We start from the raw sequence: 15927 nt of genomic DNA on the forward strand, positions 1-15927 counted from the left end.
TGAAACTTTTCAGAAAGATAACTCCCGCAAAAATGAATTGAAAGCAAATTGATTCGATAGCACATCAGTCTGTGTAAACATATTTTCAGATAAATATATACATAAGAGACTATATGCTCGGAGAAGTGGTGCTCATTCAATCAAATTCAGGGGCCAATCATTTGAAATGTTGCGTACCTATTTATCAGTAAACGAAAAAACTATCATTGCAATAGAAACTCACAGATTTCTGACAACAGTTTAGTGTTTGAAACCAACAACTTCGAACATGGATAACTTTTTTGTAGTGATTCTTGTTGCGCTCACAGGAGGTAAACATTTTTTCGCCCTGGTTTATGGATTCAATCGAGTTAAGTATCTTTAACTTTCTAGCGGTGCAGTTTTCACTAGAGCAAAACATGAGGTCGAACATTAACACAGACACGGATGTTAAGGGACCTCAATTTGTGAAAACGCGATTTTGGTTATATACGAAAGAGAGCCGTGAAACTGGGCAGGAGATCTTTGTAAACGATGATGAATCTGTGATTAATTCAAATTTTGATGCAAAAAATCCTACCAGGTAATTTTGACTAAATACAAACCCGTACTTGAATAAATTTCACTTGGAGCCCGTGAGGACTGTTAGTAAGAAGAAGGAGGCTTCGTTCCAGTAATTTGCAAAACTATGTACCAAAGCCTTTTTTAAATCAGCAAATCATTTTCTATTGAATGCCGCCTTAATTTACATTAAAATTCAATGGTTAATCTTGCTTTACGGAATTCGTGCTGCCGATCTGAAAGGCCTCCCTGGCTCTCGACGATCGGCAGTAATCTGTTGTAAATGACCCGCTCCAATATTTTCCCCATAGCGTCCAAAAGGCATATGGATCTATAAGAGGATCGTTCACCTGGAGGTTTACGAGCCTTAGGCCGAAGCACCAGCTTTTGCCGCTACCATGCTAAAGGGAATATCCCCTCGAACATGCACGTTTCGAACAATTCAGCGAAAATGTATGGTCTGGATTTTATGGCGAGCTTAAAGGCTCTGTTCGGTATGCCGTCCAGGCCAGGAGCTTTGTTCATACCTATTCTGCTGCAGATCTTGAACAACTCGTCCGTGGTCACCGTAGTAATTACCGTCATATTCAGAGAATTATGAAATGTGTCAGTGCCCCTCTCGCGTTGGGGAAATAACTTCTGGATGATTTCCAATAACAGAGTAGGGCCCGTGATTTGTGGGGATGATCGGCCTCTCAACCATCCCATTAATTAATTCTATAGGCGCTTCCCCACGGATTTGCATCCGCTTCTGAGCAGAGCTCCTCAAAACATACTCTCTTGCTTCACAGAATTGCAACATTGAGATTTTTGCGTGCTACCTTTTAAGCATGTTCCTTTTGACTCTGACCATTCCTCCCTACCGCCCTCTGAGCCTTTCGGCTGGCTCGGTGGCACGCTGATCGAAGGCTGGCCAATTCACTATTGCACCAGGGTCTTCTAAGGAATGAACACCTCCTAGGAATGGATGATTCACACGCTTTGGCGATGAATTTCGTGACATGGAGAACTGTCTCTATGGGACCGCCAACCTTAGTAGGGCGACCTAGCCATACCTCCAAGAAACTTCCCTCATCCAATACTTTTGCAGACCAGCCTGATGCCCTTCTCAGCTTTAGGTGTCCTTTCCTGGCCTATCGCTCTCCAAAACGATTGCTTGGTGTCTGCCGGTGTAGTCCTCGATAACTTGCCAGGACCAACTACGTACCAGTGCAGGGCTGACAAAGCTCAGGTCTACGATCGAGGAAGACCCCTTCGTGAAAGGTGCTTGAATCACCACCATTGGCCAAAACTAAATCCAGCGGAACAAAAGCCTCTAATAGACTTCGGTCCCTTGCGTTACTACCCCTGTATCCCCACTCGAGGGCCCAAGCGTTGAAGTCACCGGCAATCACTTTTGGGCTTTGTCCCCTTGCATCGAAAACAAGGTTATTCAATATAACTTCAAATTCCGACAATGTGAGACTGAGTGAGGCGTAGCGGACACACCGCTTATTTTCGCCCACACAAAACCACTGGCTTGGCGACCGCACGCCCATATCGTCGCTCCACTAGTCGTCATCTTTCTTGTTAGAGGGGGACAGATGTTAGGCTGATAGTTGAACTCAATAACCTTTACCGGATCTTGATATTCAGTTAAAGTAGGGATTCTGTAGGCAAATTGATCATACCGGTATTGGTGCTTTATTTCAGATCACTAAAATCGAACTCCTTTTTGAATACAGCGGCGATATCACCCCCAATAACAACCTCCTCTAGGTCCTTTTATTCTGCATTTCCAGTGAGAGATTTTAATTGCCAAAAACTTTCTCAATTTTACCACGGAAACTATCCATTATCCTTCCATTATTTATCTCCCTTCCTCTTTTTTGCGTTTATTTCGCGCAACATCATCATGGGATCAGCCTATAAGATTTCAATTTTCGTTAAAGATGGAGGGAGGGGGGAGAGGAGAGAGGATTTCTGCTTGTCTAAATAAAATGAACTCGGAAGGATTGAGAGAACTCTTTGGCGGATAGCCATTGGTCGATTTTTTCTTTCGAAAGTTTTCGGAAAGTTTAATTTACTTTGTTTATCAGAAGAGATAGAAGTTGTTGGTAGTCACATCAAAAGGGCGCATATGTGGAGACTTAGGAGTCATACAAAGCTCTTATTAGAGTCGTTTTGAGCGGCTGGTAGTGAACAACAAATTAGATTTCCATCGTGGTCGAGTGTACACAAAAAAGCAGAAAACCTCACGAATAACGTAATGTTACATTTCTTTATCTTGATTTAAGTATTTAGTGTTCTCTTGCGTCAAACTTGACAAAAGACACAGATAAGAAAATCTTGAGAATCGTAGATTAATTCAAGCAATGTAAGAAGCTGACGATAGTGTAGGTTTTCATAAAAGGCACCGCTTTGACTGCCTTAACTGCAAGAATATGCTTTCTGAGAAAGCTTTTGACACCAACGAAAGATATCATTTGATTTTGTATATCATAACATCCGCCTGAAACAAGCACTACGAAAAAGTTTTGGGCATCTAAGGATGACATCGACCTTGCTCACTTCAAGGCTATGCGCTCCACCGTGAAGTCCATAATTAAAAAAGCGCATAAAAGCTGCTTGTTCAGCATCACAGTCGCACTTTCCCACGGTAACTTCAAACTGTTTTGGTCCCACACTCGCTATTTCCGTAATTCCACCCAATCTCTCCTTTCTTCCATCAGTTTTGCTGACTCCACTGCAAGTTCCGCACAACAATTCTGCGACTTTCTCTGTTCTTACGCCTATTCTAACTGTAGCCTGCTTGGAATCACTCGCCATTCCTCTGCTTGTGGCTAACTTGGTTGAGTTCCTCATTGGCATTCTTGACACCAATGTCGGACCTGTCCCGATGGGCTTCCTAACCTCTTCCATCTTAATTATAGAAAGCACATTTCCCTGCCAAAAGTCTAGAAGAATGCTACTTTCCCCTTCTTTGGAAAGAGGCCCTTATCATTTCTATCCTCAAGAGCGGTGATTCTTCTCTTGTTGTGAACTATCGTACCATGTCTTTTCTTTCCTCTTGCTTCAAAATTCTCGAGAGATACGTCAACGACTGGCTAGTCACGCACTTCGATCACCTAATTGTCAAAGAGCAGCATGGTTTGGTGAAACATAGATCTACGGCTTCAACCCTTCAGGTATTTACTCACTTCTTTGTTAAATGCTTTAATTTACGACAGGAGGTATACGGTATTTATATTGATTTTTCAAAAGCCTTTGATACCGCTGACCAACCGCTTTACTCAACGTCCCTCCCTCAATCATCTCCTGGTTTTCGTTGGTGTTCTGTTAACAAGCTGACACTGATTGTCAGCAACTGCCACTGGATGTACTATTCGCTTCAACCCTCCCAACATCCTTTTTCTATTTTCTTAGTGGATAACCCCTTTCACTACTGGCCTCCTTCCAATGCCTGGATTAATATTCAATGTACGACTTGTTAGCACTGATGAAGAGAACAAGTGGTTCGCGAAATATCGGTATTTGCAAGAATAAATATCTACACCAACGAAAAAGAAACAAGTTTTTTTTATGATTTCAGGCAAACTTCGTTTCAATTCCTACTTCGCCGACATTATCAATCGAGCTTCCAAAATGTCTGGTTTTATTCTAAGTTTACCTCAATCTAGTCCCCGTTAACACTCTTCAACTCCCTTGTCAGAAGCATCCTTGTGTGGTTTGATCCCCTTCCGAATCCGTGACTCTCGACTCTGAAGTTGTGCAACGTAAATTCACCCGGACCTTTTTTTGCAAAAAGAGCCTTCGACTGGTTGACTATTTGTCATGGTTCCGCACCCTGAATCTCCCCTCACTGCAGCAACGCCAAATTTTCCTTGATATGTTTACTATTTTCAAACTCTGTAATTGCCTGATGAACTGCTCAGCCAACTCTGATATCATTTTCCCTACCGTCTCTCCTATTACACGGAGTTCGGACGTAGTATCCTTCGCGGAGTTCGATCTGTACTTTCACTTCTCGAAGCAATTGTTCGGGGAAAACACGCCGATAATGAAGGATACGGTCAAAATGTCATCCAAATTGAGGGTATAAATTGGGACGACTCTATAAATACATCGACATATTGCAAGCGACACTACTAGCTGCGGCAATAACTAAATCTAAATTGCTGGTGAAATTTGAAAGGCGTCTGGATCTTGTCCTGAAAACTGAGTTGTTCGGGAAAAATTAAATCATGGCAATCAACATTTTCGCCATTCTCGTCTTTTTATATACTTCCGGTGTGATACAGTGGAGTAATACGGATTTAGAATCTGCCAGCAGACGGGTAAGGTTAGTTCTATTAGCAATAAGCACAATAGAGCTGCCGAAAAATTGAGGATCACTATCCCACGTCACCAGGGGGAAAGGGGGTACCCGATTTAAAAATATTTGACTGCAATCAAGTGCATTCTATTCGTGAGTTTTTCTTGAGAAACAATCCTCTAGCTAATTACATCAGGTTACTGTCATTGCAGACAACAAATTGTCTCCTTTGAATTTGGAAAGCAGAGAATGGGATCCCATGTCGAATGTTGCTTCAGTCCAAGAAAAGATCGACATGTGGAAAGAGAAACCCGTTCACAGTGGTCATATAAAAAACTTATTGTTGCCAGGAATAGACATCGAAGCTTGTAACAAATGGTTGACTACTATTCTATGAGACCCAAGCATTCTTAATTTCAATCCCGGATGCTTCACTCCCAACAAAAGACTACAAACGATACATCCTTCATGGCTCCTCAATCACCACACATCACATCAGTTGTAGGTTATGCAACTGTGAAGAGGAGACCATCCAGCACATAACATCTGCGTGCAGAATGTTGAGCAGTACCGAGTACACCAATCGTCATAACTCCGTCTGCAAGATTCTCCATCAAAACCTTTCATTGAAGTATAACTTATTGGCAACCTAGTATCCTTACTATAAGGATACTTCCCAGAGAATTTAGGAAAATGATCGGGCTAAACTCCTGTGGGATCACACTATTGCCACTGGTCGCAGTGTTAATCACAATAGACTCTATCTAGTTCCTCTTCTCAAGGAAGAACGATAATCGATCACAATACTGTTGAAAAACATCTAGAAAAAATTCGGAACTACGACCCCGTGACAGACGATATGGGGCACACTTAGAGACTACAAAAGGTGGAAGTTGTACCAGTCTGGATTTCAGCGACAGGATTAGTCCCTCAAAATTTTCATAAAGCGCTGAAAACACTCGATTTTAGGGCTGGACTATAAATGGAAACGCAAAGCGATTATCCTTGCAGCCTGCGCTATAGTCCGTAGGTTGATGTCCGGTGACAATCTGGCCTAGTGGGCCCCAGTATCTCGGTAGTTTATAATCACCGAGTCACTGCATGAAATGTTTGCGACAATTGGGATGTAGCAATACATTTTCGTAGTCACAGCTACGCGCATCGCTCGCGGTTACCTCAAATGCTCCCAGCTCCTTTACGACTCTTCGACGTATGACCTATCAACTACCACTTTCGTCTTCCGATCACATCGCATACGGGTGCCAAGCGTGTGCGTTCTTCATTTGAGATAGTGTCAGACCAGCCTACTCCGATGATTTGACGGAGATAGGTATTGACGAAAGCTTGACTCTTTTGAGAGACAATGGAGTTCACTTTCCATGTAGTCCATGTAGAACAGTCTCAACTTGATCTTAGTGTTAAGATAACTGCATTTCCAGATTTTAGCCAGGGCAACGCTGTTAACACGTCGTGCAACATTTAGTTCTGTGTCACGGTTAACTTCCCAAAATAGGTTAGAGTTTTGGGTTCGAGAGTATGTGACTCCAATAACTAGGTATTGGTCTATTTTGGAACTACCTCTTATGAGGTAGCCCGCATGTTCCCCGGTAAATTTGAGAGCAATAAAAGATTCAATACTGAAGTTAACGCAAAAAATTTGATATTATATAGGTGTCCTGAGAGAAATATAAGATAATTCAAACAAAACGTTTTTCTACATTCTAAATTGCAGGTTTTTCATCCATGGTTGGAGTGATAGGGCAACTTCTATTTCAGCTGTTCAAATCCGATCTTCTTACTTGGATCGTCAAGACTACAATATATTCACGGTAGATTGGAATAACAACGGAAAGTCAACTAACTACGTAATGGGACGCATCAATGTTAACGAAACAGGACAGCAAGTGGCTGACTTTATAGGTTTCATGGAAGAAAATCACGGCCTCAACTTAAATGCAACTTTTCTCATTGGTCATAACCTGGGAGCGCATATTGCTGGAATTGCTGCCAAGGGGTTCAAAAACAAAGACGTTCCCATTAACACTATTTTTGGTCTGGATCCAGCGCTACCCCTGTTTTCAATCAATGACCCTGAATCTCGATTAGCCATTGGTGATGCCAAGTTTGTGGAAACCATTCATACTAATGGTGGGCAAATTGGTTTCCAAGCACCTATCGGGGACGCCGCTTTCTATCCGAATTGGGGACGAAGGCAACCAGCTTGCTTTTATGAATCAGATGGTACTTGTTCGGATCAGTTGGTTACGAGTTACTTTGCAGAGTCTCTTGATGAAAGATATGAGTATCTCGGCAAAGAATGTGGAAGCTATGATAATATAAGAGATGAGAAATGTCCAACCGCTGGTACAGCTCACAAGCTTGTGAAAATGGGTGGCGATTTGGTAGATAATACTATCGCTGGTGTTTACTATGTGCCGGTCGATGAGAAATATCCATATGTAGTAACTAATAAAACATGGATCGATAATTTGGTTAAATAGATATTGAACAATAAGGTTTTGAATAAAGATTTTGATTTGATTCTTTGCTTATTAACGGGGAAAATGGGTGGGAAAATCAATTTTTAAAAAAATTTTTTTTTCACTTGTAAAAAACCTTGTCAGAAAAGTTCACGTCATTAGCTTCAAATCTTTTTGAAGTATACCACAGACAATCTGCGGGCGCCCGTCATTAAGGAGATCGCATATCGAATCTCAGACCCTTTTCCCACCATAAATTATATAAAATTTTGAATCAAATCGTCTCAGTTTTAACGCATTCGCTGATGGGGCAATTTTTTGGAACATACTGTTATTTTCCACATTCGATAAGGATCTTTTCGCCGAACTGGGGGAAAAAACGAAAGGAGGAAGGGGCATCTGAAGGAGACTTTACTCAGGTATTCCCCAGGGCCCAAAAGAAGACGACAAGCAATGACAACACGCCGCGTCATTAGAAAAATCTTTGCCTAAAATTATGGCGGACACGAAGGAAGAAATACCAAAACAAAAGGTGGCGAGACGAAGGAGGAGTAGACTGCCTGCGCTGCTTATAAAGCCGACGGAAGTCAAGATGTTTGCGAGAGTCCTCAGCAAAATTCATTACAAAAGCAAACCCGAAGAGAGCGGAGCAGAAGTGTCTTCCATTCGTCAAAAGAAGGGTGGTAGAGTCCTAGTCGAACTAGGCCCGAGACAACACATAAAGTTACGTTCTGTCTAGTAATCAAGGAGTTCTGGGAGAGAAAATTTTGGCTCCGAGACCTTGACTGCCTCACAGAAAGGAACTAGGTAGAAGAGGCAATCAAATGCGAATGTCCGGAGGTAACCAATGTCCGGATTGGTATCACCTCTGTGAATTCCCGAGGCCAAAAACTCGCTGTGGTGGAAGTTGCCGAGCACTACGAGAAGACACTTCTAAACAGCAGGAAAATCAGAATCGGTTTGGTAGTGAGCAGGATACTAATCCGGGCCGTCCCAACCACATATTCCAGATATTTGAATTATGGGCACACACCTGCAACCTGTCGGGGACCTGACAGAAGGGCAGCATGCCGCAAATGTGGTCAGCCAGACCATAAAGCGAACACCTGCAATGAAAAGGAAAGCTGCGTCCTATCCAGAGACCGTGACGTGTCTGATAGGAACATTGCGCACACTGCGGGCTCGGGGCGGTGTTCGGTATTCAGAGCAGAACTGGAAACAGCTAGGATGTGGTCGAGATGATTTGCAACCTACAAATCAAGATGCACTGCAGTGCAACCGTTCACGAGTTACTGGCGCCGTTCGCTGCGGAGACCAAAGCTGATTTAGTGCTCATTAGTGAGCAATACCGAAACAAGGACCCAGTTTCACGGCACCTTGATATATCAGGTACCGCCGCCATATGTGGTGTATCTTACACGGATTAATACGATGCCGGACTTTCGACGCAAGCTTGATGCTTTGCAGTCTGGAGCAAGGATGAGCGGATCCTAGTCTGGGGTGACTTCAATGGCAGGGCACTTGAATGGGACATGCCTCCCTCAAACTCCAGAGAAAAACGAATTCTCGAAATGGCGTTGAGAACAGGACTGGTAGTTCTAAACAGCGGATCTACCCGAACATTTCGGCCCCTAGGCTGCGAGGAAAGCATTCTAGACGTAATCTCCGCGTCGGAGTCATTGGCGTCGCTGGTGGACGGGTGGTGAGTTCTGGAAGACTTCTCGGTAAGCCTCATCAATACATTACCTTCACAGTGGTGGACACAAACTCTCGGTGTGCGCCTCCGGCGCTTTTTCTGTGCATGGAACGTTGAGAAGGCAAACACTGAGAGGTTTCTGGAAACACTTGGAACAAGTGGGATCGCGCTTCTATGTATTGGTGGACGGTGGAAATTGTAAAGTTCCGGAAGGGGTGTCACAGGCTTCGCCGGTTATCACAAAGTCTAAGCGACCCGGAGGAGGTACGTACCATAATCACGGAGTACAAATCAGCCAAAGGGAGACTCCGCAGCGCAATAAATAAGAGCAAGGCTCGCAGCTGGTAGGATCTGGTCGATGAGATGAACTGACTCTGTTACAAACTGGTAACCCGAAAAATCGGGACTCTGCGGAAACCCTGTTCACTTAAAGCCAAAAGATGAACCGCATTGTACAGGCATCATTTCCTGCGTACCTTGTATGGGATGATGACGCCGGTGCGGAGAGCGCCGAGGACTGCCCACTTTCCTCTATAAAAGAAATGGAACACGCAGTTCTCTCTATCAAAAGCAAGAAAGCGCCAGGACCCGATGGTATTCCAGCAAAAATATACAAACTGGTATTCCAACACCGACCAGACCTACTGTTCGGCCTATTCAACGCTTGCCTGAAACAGGGAATTTTCCCTGTTCGATGGAAGGTGGCGAGGCTTCTGTTGATCAGCAAAGCGAAAGGTGACCCTGAGTTGTCTTCTTCATACCGCCCGCTTTGTATTCTTGAAACTGCTGGAAAAGTGGTCGAAAAGCTGATCAGAAGTAGACTCGCTGAAACGATACGCGCTATCGAAGGGTTATCTCTACAGCAGATCAGTTTTAGAGCAGGGAGATCCACAGTTAATGCTGTCATGAAAGTCGTGGATGCCGTTCGACGAGCAGAGGCACATAGCCGCCGAGCTTGTCGGGTGGTGCTCCTTGTAACGCTTGACGTCGGGAACGCCTTTAATTCCGTAAGATGGGAAGACATTGTAGGCACACTAAACAATATTTTCCACATGCCGAACTATCTCTTACAGATATTGAGAGACTATCTATCGCTCCCTGCTCAATGAAACGCTGAAGGATCAGAGGAGGATGGATGTTACGTCGGAGGTAGGAAAATGATCCCTCCTAGGGCCGGACCTCTGGAACGCTACCTATGATATTCTACTTAAACCCGACATGCCAGAAGAGTCGCGTCTGTCCGGTTATGGAGATGATGTCGCGGCGTTTCTTGCTAAACGCACTGTCGAACTAGTGCAAACCCATCTCGGCATATTGATCCTGACTAAAAAGAGAATTCCGATCCTGCGGTCGGTGAGTCGGTAATCGAGTCAAAACCAGCGGTAAAGTACCTAAATACGAAGAAGAATAAGGATAGGAGAATACAACTTTGAGACCATTGACAATTTCTCCTATCTAGGGTCGAAAATCGCAACCGATAACAACTACGATGATGAAATCCGCGCACGGTTGTTGTCAGCCAACAGAGCCTATTTCAGCTTACAAAGACTGTTCCGCTCGAAACGTCTCACCATAGGGTCAAAGCTCTTACTGTACAAGACTATGATCTTGCCAGTCCTCATGTATTCCTCGATAACTTTGGTTCTTAGCAAGAAAAATTGCGAACTCTTGGCCGCGTTCGAGAGAAGAATCCTCCGAAGAATTTTTGGCTACCGGATGTTGCGCCGTTGATGATGATGATGAAAGCAGCAGCGAACAAGGCTGCGGCTGAAGTTTAAGCGTTATGTAGGCTAATGGCAAATATTGGGTCCTATGTCAAACAGGCGATGTCTCCTGATGACGTCCATTCAATTTTCCCTGCTCTACTGTGCAGGGGTATGGGGTGACGCTCTTGGCAAAGAGGTATATAGTAAGCGTCTCGTGCAAGTACAGACACGGGGAGCTATACGGGTGGCGTCTGCGTACCGCATTGTCTCTGAACCGGCCGTAATGATGATCGCGGGAGTGATCCCCGTGGCCCTTCTTGCTAAGGAGCGTCAAGCCATATACAAACGCAAGGGAGATGAGCCAAGGGAGGTGGTTGCTCGTGAAGAACGGCAACACACTCTAGATGAGTGGCAACTCTCTTGGTAAAATGAAACTAGAGGCTGCGCGGCTCATTAGCAACTTAGGTGCGTGGCTGAATCGGAAGCGTAGTGAGACTGACTATTTCCTTACTCAGTTCCTGGGGCATGAAGGTTTTCACTCTTACCTGCACAAGATTGGAAAGGTACGATCTCCGGATTGTGTGTTTTGTAATGGAGTTGTGGACGACGCCTGTCGCACTATTTTTTCTTGTGGAAGGTGCGATGGGATTCGTCAGCAGCTCTATTTAAACACATCTCTCCCCAGACAATATTGTCGAGGAGATGTTGAGGAGCGCTGACAAGTGGAAGTGTGTTTCTCATTACGTTCGGGTGCTTCTCGTTGCAAAGAAGATAGAGCTCGACCGCTGGAGGAGCTGGATGGAAGGGGTTCCCTGGAACTGACAATTCCCTTCCTTCAGAAGATCATCCTGGCTTATCGAATTCGACAAAAATGAAAGAGCTATTCGAAAACCCCCAAATTGACCGTGAAGATCCGTCCGCAAATAATGAAGATCCACGGAGATGTGTCTTTGCCCGTTTGTATCCTTGCTAGTGTTATGACGAGAGAACTTTTTTTTTCTCGTCGTCACTCCTTCCTTGTATTTAGGGTTCCTCCCATTGTATTTGAAGCGACAGGGAGTGAACATTTAGGTTGCAGGCCAGAATCTCATCTGGCCCCCCCTGAAAAGGAAATGAAAACGTAGGCCGCTCTTCGCGTAGGTGCTCGAATCAACTCAGTGCTAGGCCTTCCCCGTCCAGTCAGTGTGCTATAATTTTTGTTTTGTTTTTTGTCCTCTCCCTTATTAGGCCGTTTGGTAGTTTACCTCCTTTGGTAAAGAGAATTTTGGTGGTATCAACGTTTATCAATACTTCTCGTCTCTATTAAAGTAGTTTATTGGGGACGTTTGGTTGGTTGACCGCCTTGGCGATCGTGTTGGTGCCAAGGTAATGCAACGCCTCCTCTCTTTGTAATAGCAGGCTCAGGTGAACACCTGACTCCCATAAGTCCTAGAGGACCACGCCGTCAGGCCCAGCATACCCTAGAATTCGCATTGCCGAAGCTGCGGAGAAGCGGGGGAAACCCTCAGGTTCTTCCTCTGTAATTACCCAGCTCTAGCTAGAGTCAGACTACGGACACTGGGCAAAACATTCTTTGGGGACCTCAGTGAGGTTTCTAGTTGCAGGGTGGCAAAACTGTTTTTCTTCGTGAATACTGCGGGTTGACTCTGAAGGTCCGAGCCGACTGGACTCTGCGTCCCTTCTCTCATAACAGCAGTCACGCTAATTGGGCTTCTCGGAACAGTCGCTGATACCTACTTGCCCTACCCCGACACGTACCCGAGCAAGGTTTTGTCAGATGCCACTTTGGCATTGAGATCACCCACCGCAATCACAAAGTCACCTTTAGGAAGCCTCCCCTGAACTGCGTTTAATTGCTCATAGAAAGCATCCTTCTCAACAACATCGGAAAAATCCGTTGGTGCGTAGCATTGTACAATTGTGATGCTCCTTAACCTGGACCGGAATCCTGATTTCAAAAGTCTGCTAGAAACCGGCTCCTAGGTCAGAAGCAACAGGCACTGGATTCGCATCTGCCACCACTTGGCTTTCTAGAATACAAAAGCATGTTCCCGGTAATGGCAAGAGGAAGGGGAGTACTCTGACAGAGTCCGACTATCTTACTTCGGAGTCCCAGAATGTAAGGTTTATATCGTTGGAATTCCACTCAAATTGGAAAAAGGGACTATTCTTAGGACCTTCGCTATCGTTGTCGAGAAGCTTAGGTACATTCCAGAAACCAATCATAGTTCGTTTTCGATAGCCAAAGGTCTTGATCGTGAGGCCAGTCCCTAACCGAGATGTTGTTGATGTACCGGTAGCAATAAAGTTTCAAAATTTGTAGGTTGCTTGCCCATAAATTTCTTTCCCTTTTAGTCGCCGCTCACGGCAGACGGAGAAGACTTTGAGTGTATTCCTAAGCCTCACCTAACAGGGCAATCTACAGAACACCACAGTTAGACCGTCTTTTTCCAAAGCATGCTTTGTTCATAGGAAAGATATGTATATTGATTAATGCAAAATTAAGTAAAAAACAATGTTGTACATTTACAACTTCCCTCAAAATTATGCTACAATTTCAGAACAATCGTGCATTATTTTCCTATTAAAAAAAAATAATGAAATAACATAAAAACTCCGAGCGTCACACTATAAAACTATCTTAAGAAAATAAGTGCATGTACGGAATTTTACCCTTGGCAAACGGATATTTTTCACCAACTGGAACGTAAAACACACCGCTGCCCTTAAAGTCGAGTAAGTCGCCTCCCATTTTGACTGTTACTCCAATATTGCATGTCATGTTCTCAATGTTACCATAAGATTCACATTGGACTCCGTAAAAATTACTTCTACCTTCAAGCGATTCTGCAAAATATCTCACAGCTCTCTCATGTGAACAACTTCCTAATAAATCTGCTCCGCAGCCAGGTTGACGTCTACCCCAATTCGGATAATATGAAGAATCTCCTATTGGTTTTGCAAATCCTTTGAAGGCAGTATTGGTATGAATGTTTTCAACGTACTCTGCGTCGTTTGCATCTAAGCGTTCATTTGGTCTATCAATTGAAAAAAGTGGCTGAGCTGGGTCCAGGCCAAAAATAGCACGGATTCGCCCGCGTTTGACGTGTTTTCCAGTTATCCCAGCTACATGTGCCCCTAAGCTGTGACCAATGATATAGGTGGAAGCTAGGTTGAGTCCATGGTTCCTGTGCAAGAAATCAATAAATGCTGCTACTTGCTTCCCAGCTTCTCTTACATTAACCGTAGCGTTCAAGTAGGAGCTGGAAGCTAATGGACACCAGTCGACTATGAAGATATTATAGTCTCCCCGAGCAAGGTAATTTGCTTGACATAAGACGTTGATAACATCACTAGGTCCCCCCCTCCAACCGTGAATCAGAAATCTGGAAGATGTGCAGTAAATATAAAAATATTTGTGAGTAACTTTGTATTTGATTTGATTTAGATAGTGTCAGAAAGAACTCAAACTGAAGTACATACCTAGAAGGATTTTGTGGATTAAACTCCGAATTTTCAACAGATTCTTCATTATCTAAAACGATTTCATCTGGTTTTAAAGGATTTCTCCTAGTAAAAAGCAAGAAGCTGACATTTGCCTTTTCGTTGTTTTGGGCGTTATACTTCGAAATAGGGTCGAGTTCCTCTGTTCCTCCAGTAAAGGCCATATCTCGGGAAGCGACTGTTATTTTGGAAAATATTGTATCGGATTGGAAATTTAAAAAACAGAATCACTAATCTTACCGATACCAGTAATTAAGAATAGAAAAGCAAAGTTTATCTTCATTTAGCTAAAATGGTTGGTCCTTCAATCTCCGCAGTGGATAGAAAAGTTCTGAGGATTTTGTATTGAACTTACTTTTCGGTGTTTTCACTACACTTGTTATCTTTGTGACTATACAAACAAATCTAAGGAAAATATTGTGTACGTCTAATGAAGTTAGTTTATAAAATTTTATTATAACATGGCACCCGGAATAAAGTAAAAGTGGTTAACCACCAGCACCACGAAATAAACACTGATTCCAGTAAAGAGTCACCGTCGAAGCGATATGGGCTTTGGCACAATTTTTATTGCCAATAAACTGAAATTAATAGTTTTCATTAAAAATAGACATTCCACTTGCGTACAAAAGAACATTATCGCATCCACTGCACCTTAAGATAGTTTTTGCATATCATGCAACTGCCATCTTCAACTGCTCTGCATTCCAAGATAAAGTTTTGGGGAAAAAGATATTGGGAGTATAAGGATAGTCACCACTTCAACTTCATTTGGAGTATAGAATAACATAGAAACAAGCATATATGTAAGTAAAGGGGAATTGTAGAAATTGCGTATTCTTAGCACTGTTTCACACGGAACAGATGGTTTTTGGTTGCAACAGCAAATGAATGAAATCCTTTTACACATACAAAGTTTTCACACGGTATTATGTTCTGTGTTTCCTACTGAAGCATCCACTCAGTCGTAAGCGATTAGTGATGCCGGTGCTACTTACGTCCATACACTTGCCGAAAATTAGAACTTGTTAAACGACCTACTCCCTAAAAGTTAGCTAATTACTAGAGAGCTAAGTACAGCAGTTACTCGGTAGAAAAATGGAGTCTACTAAACGCTCTAATTTCGTGAACACCACAATGAAAAGCAGGATCGATATTGCATTTTTCCATTGAATTTCTACTACATATCAACCTCACGTGGTAAATCTGAAAGCAGTGATAACGAGAATCCTGAGAACATGCGACATGAGTATGACTGCGACCGCGGTAAATTGCATTCCAATATTTCCGAACTTCTACCCCCAGAAGCGCGAAATTTGGTTCAACATAGGGGAGGGAAGCTTTGTGAGGTATAACATAACCTACTCACGACAGCAATATTTCCAATTCATAGTAGTGCTACCGCCACATAATTACAGAGTCGGTGCCAGATAGCTCATATAACAGCTCACGCGAACAATTAATGGTTGTATTCCAGCCAGGAAGAGAAAACGCAGCAGCTCATGGAAAGCATTTGCAGAATCTCAATGATACTGCAATCTATGGGTAAGACCCCTACTGTTTGCTCTTCAATCGATGATGACGACATTGGATGATCAGTCCCTGTGAACTGCAACCGCGTTTGCTGACAAGGTCAACGCCGTGCTTCGTTCGATACCAAGCACCAGACATGCAAACATTCTCGCCTTCAGCAGCGGAAATACACTT

General features: G+C 43.5%; 2 protein-coding genes across 2 annotated transcripts; one reads left to right on the forward strand and one right to left on the reverse strand.

Annotated features, from left to right (window-relative positions):
• The first annotated feature begins 28 nt into the window (after positions 1–28).
• On the forward strand, positions 29–7339 carry LOC119646355 (phospholipase A1-like). Its single transcript, XM_038046792.1, has 3 exons — positions 29–311; positions 373–562; positions 6567–7339. Exons 1-3 carry the CDS (start codon positions 269–271, stop codon positions 7333–7335), a joined length of 1002 nt encoding a protein of 333 aa, XP_037902720.1. The 5' UTR covers positions 29–268; the 3' UTR covers positions 7336–7339.
• A 5930-nt stretch (positions 7340–13269) lies between these two features.
• Positions 13270–14733, reverse strand: LOC119661465 (phospholipase A1-like). The gene is made up of 3 exons (XM_038070826.1): positions 14461–14733; positions 14200–14398; positions 13270–14102 (listed from the first exon to the last, which is right to left on the reverse strand). The coding sequence occupies exons 1-3, from the start codon at positions 14501–14503 to the stop codon at positions 13358–13360; spliced, it is 987 nt and encodes a 328-aa protein (XP_037926754.1). The 5' UTR covers positions 14504–14733; the 3' UTR covers positions 13270–13357.
• Positions 14734–15927: the final 1194 nt, after the last annotated feature.

Source organism: Hermetia illucens, chromosome 1 (assembly GCF_905115235.1).
Source record: "Hermetia illucens chromosome 1, iHerIll2.2.curated.20191125, whole genome shotgun sequence".
NCBI lineage: Eukaryota > Metazoa > Arthropoda > Insecta > Diptera > Stratiomyidae > Hermetia > Hermetia illucens.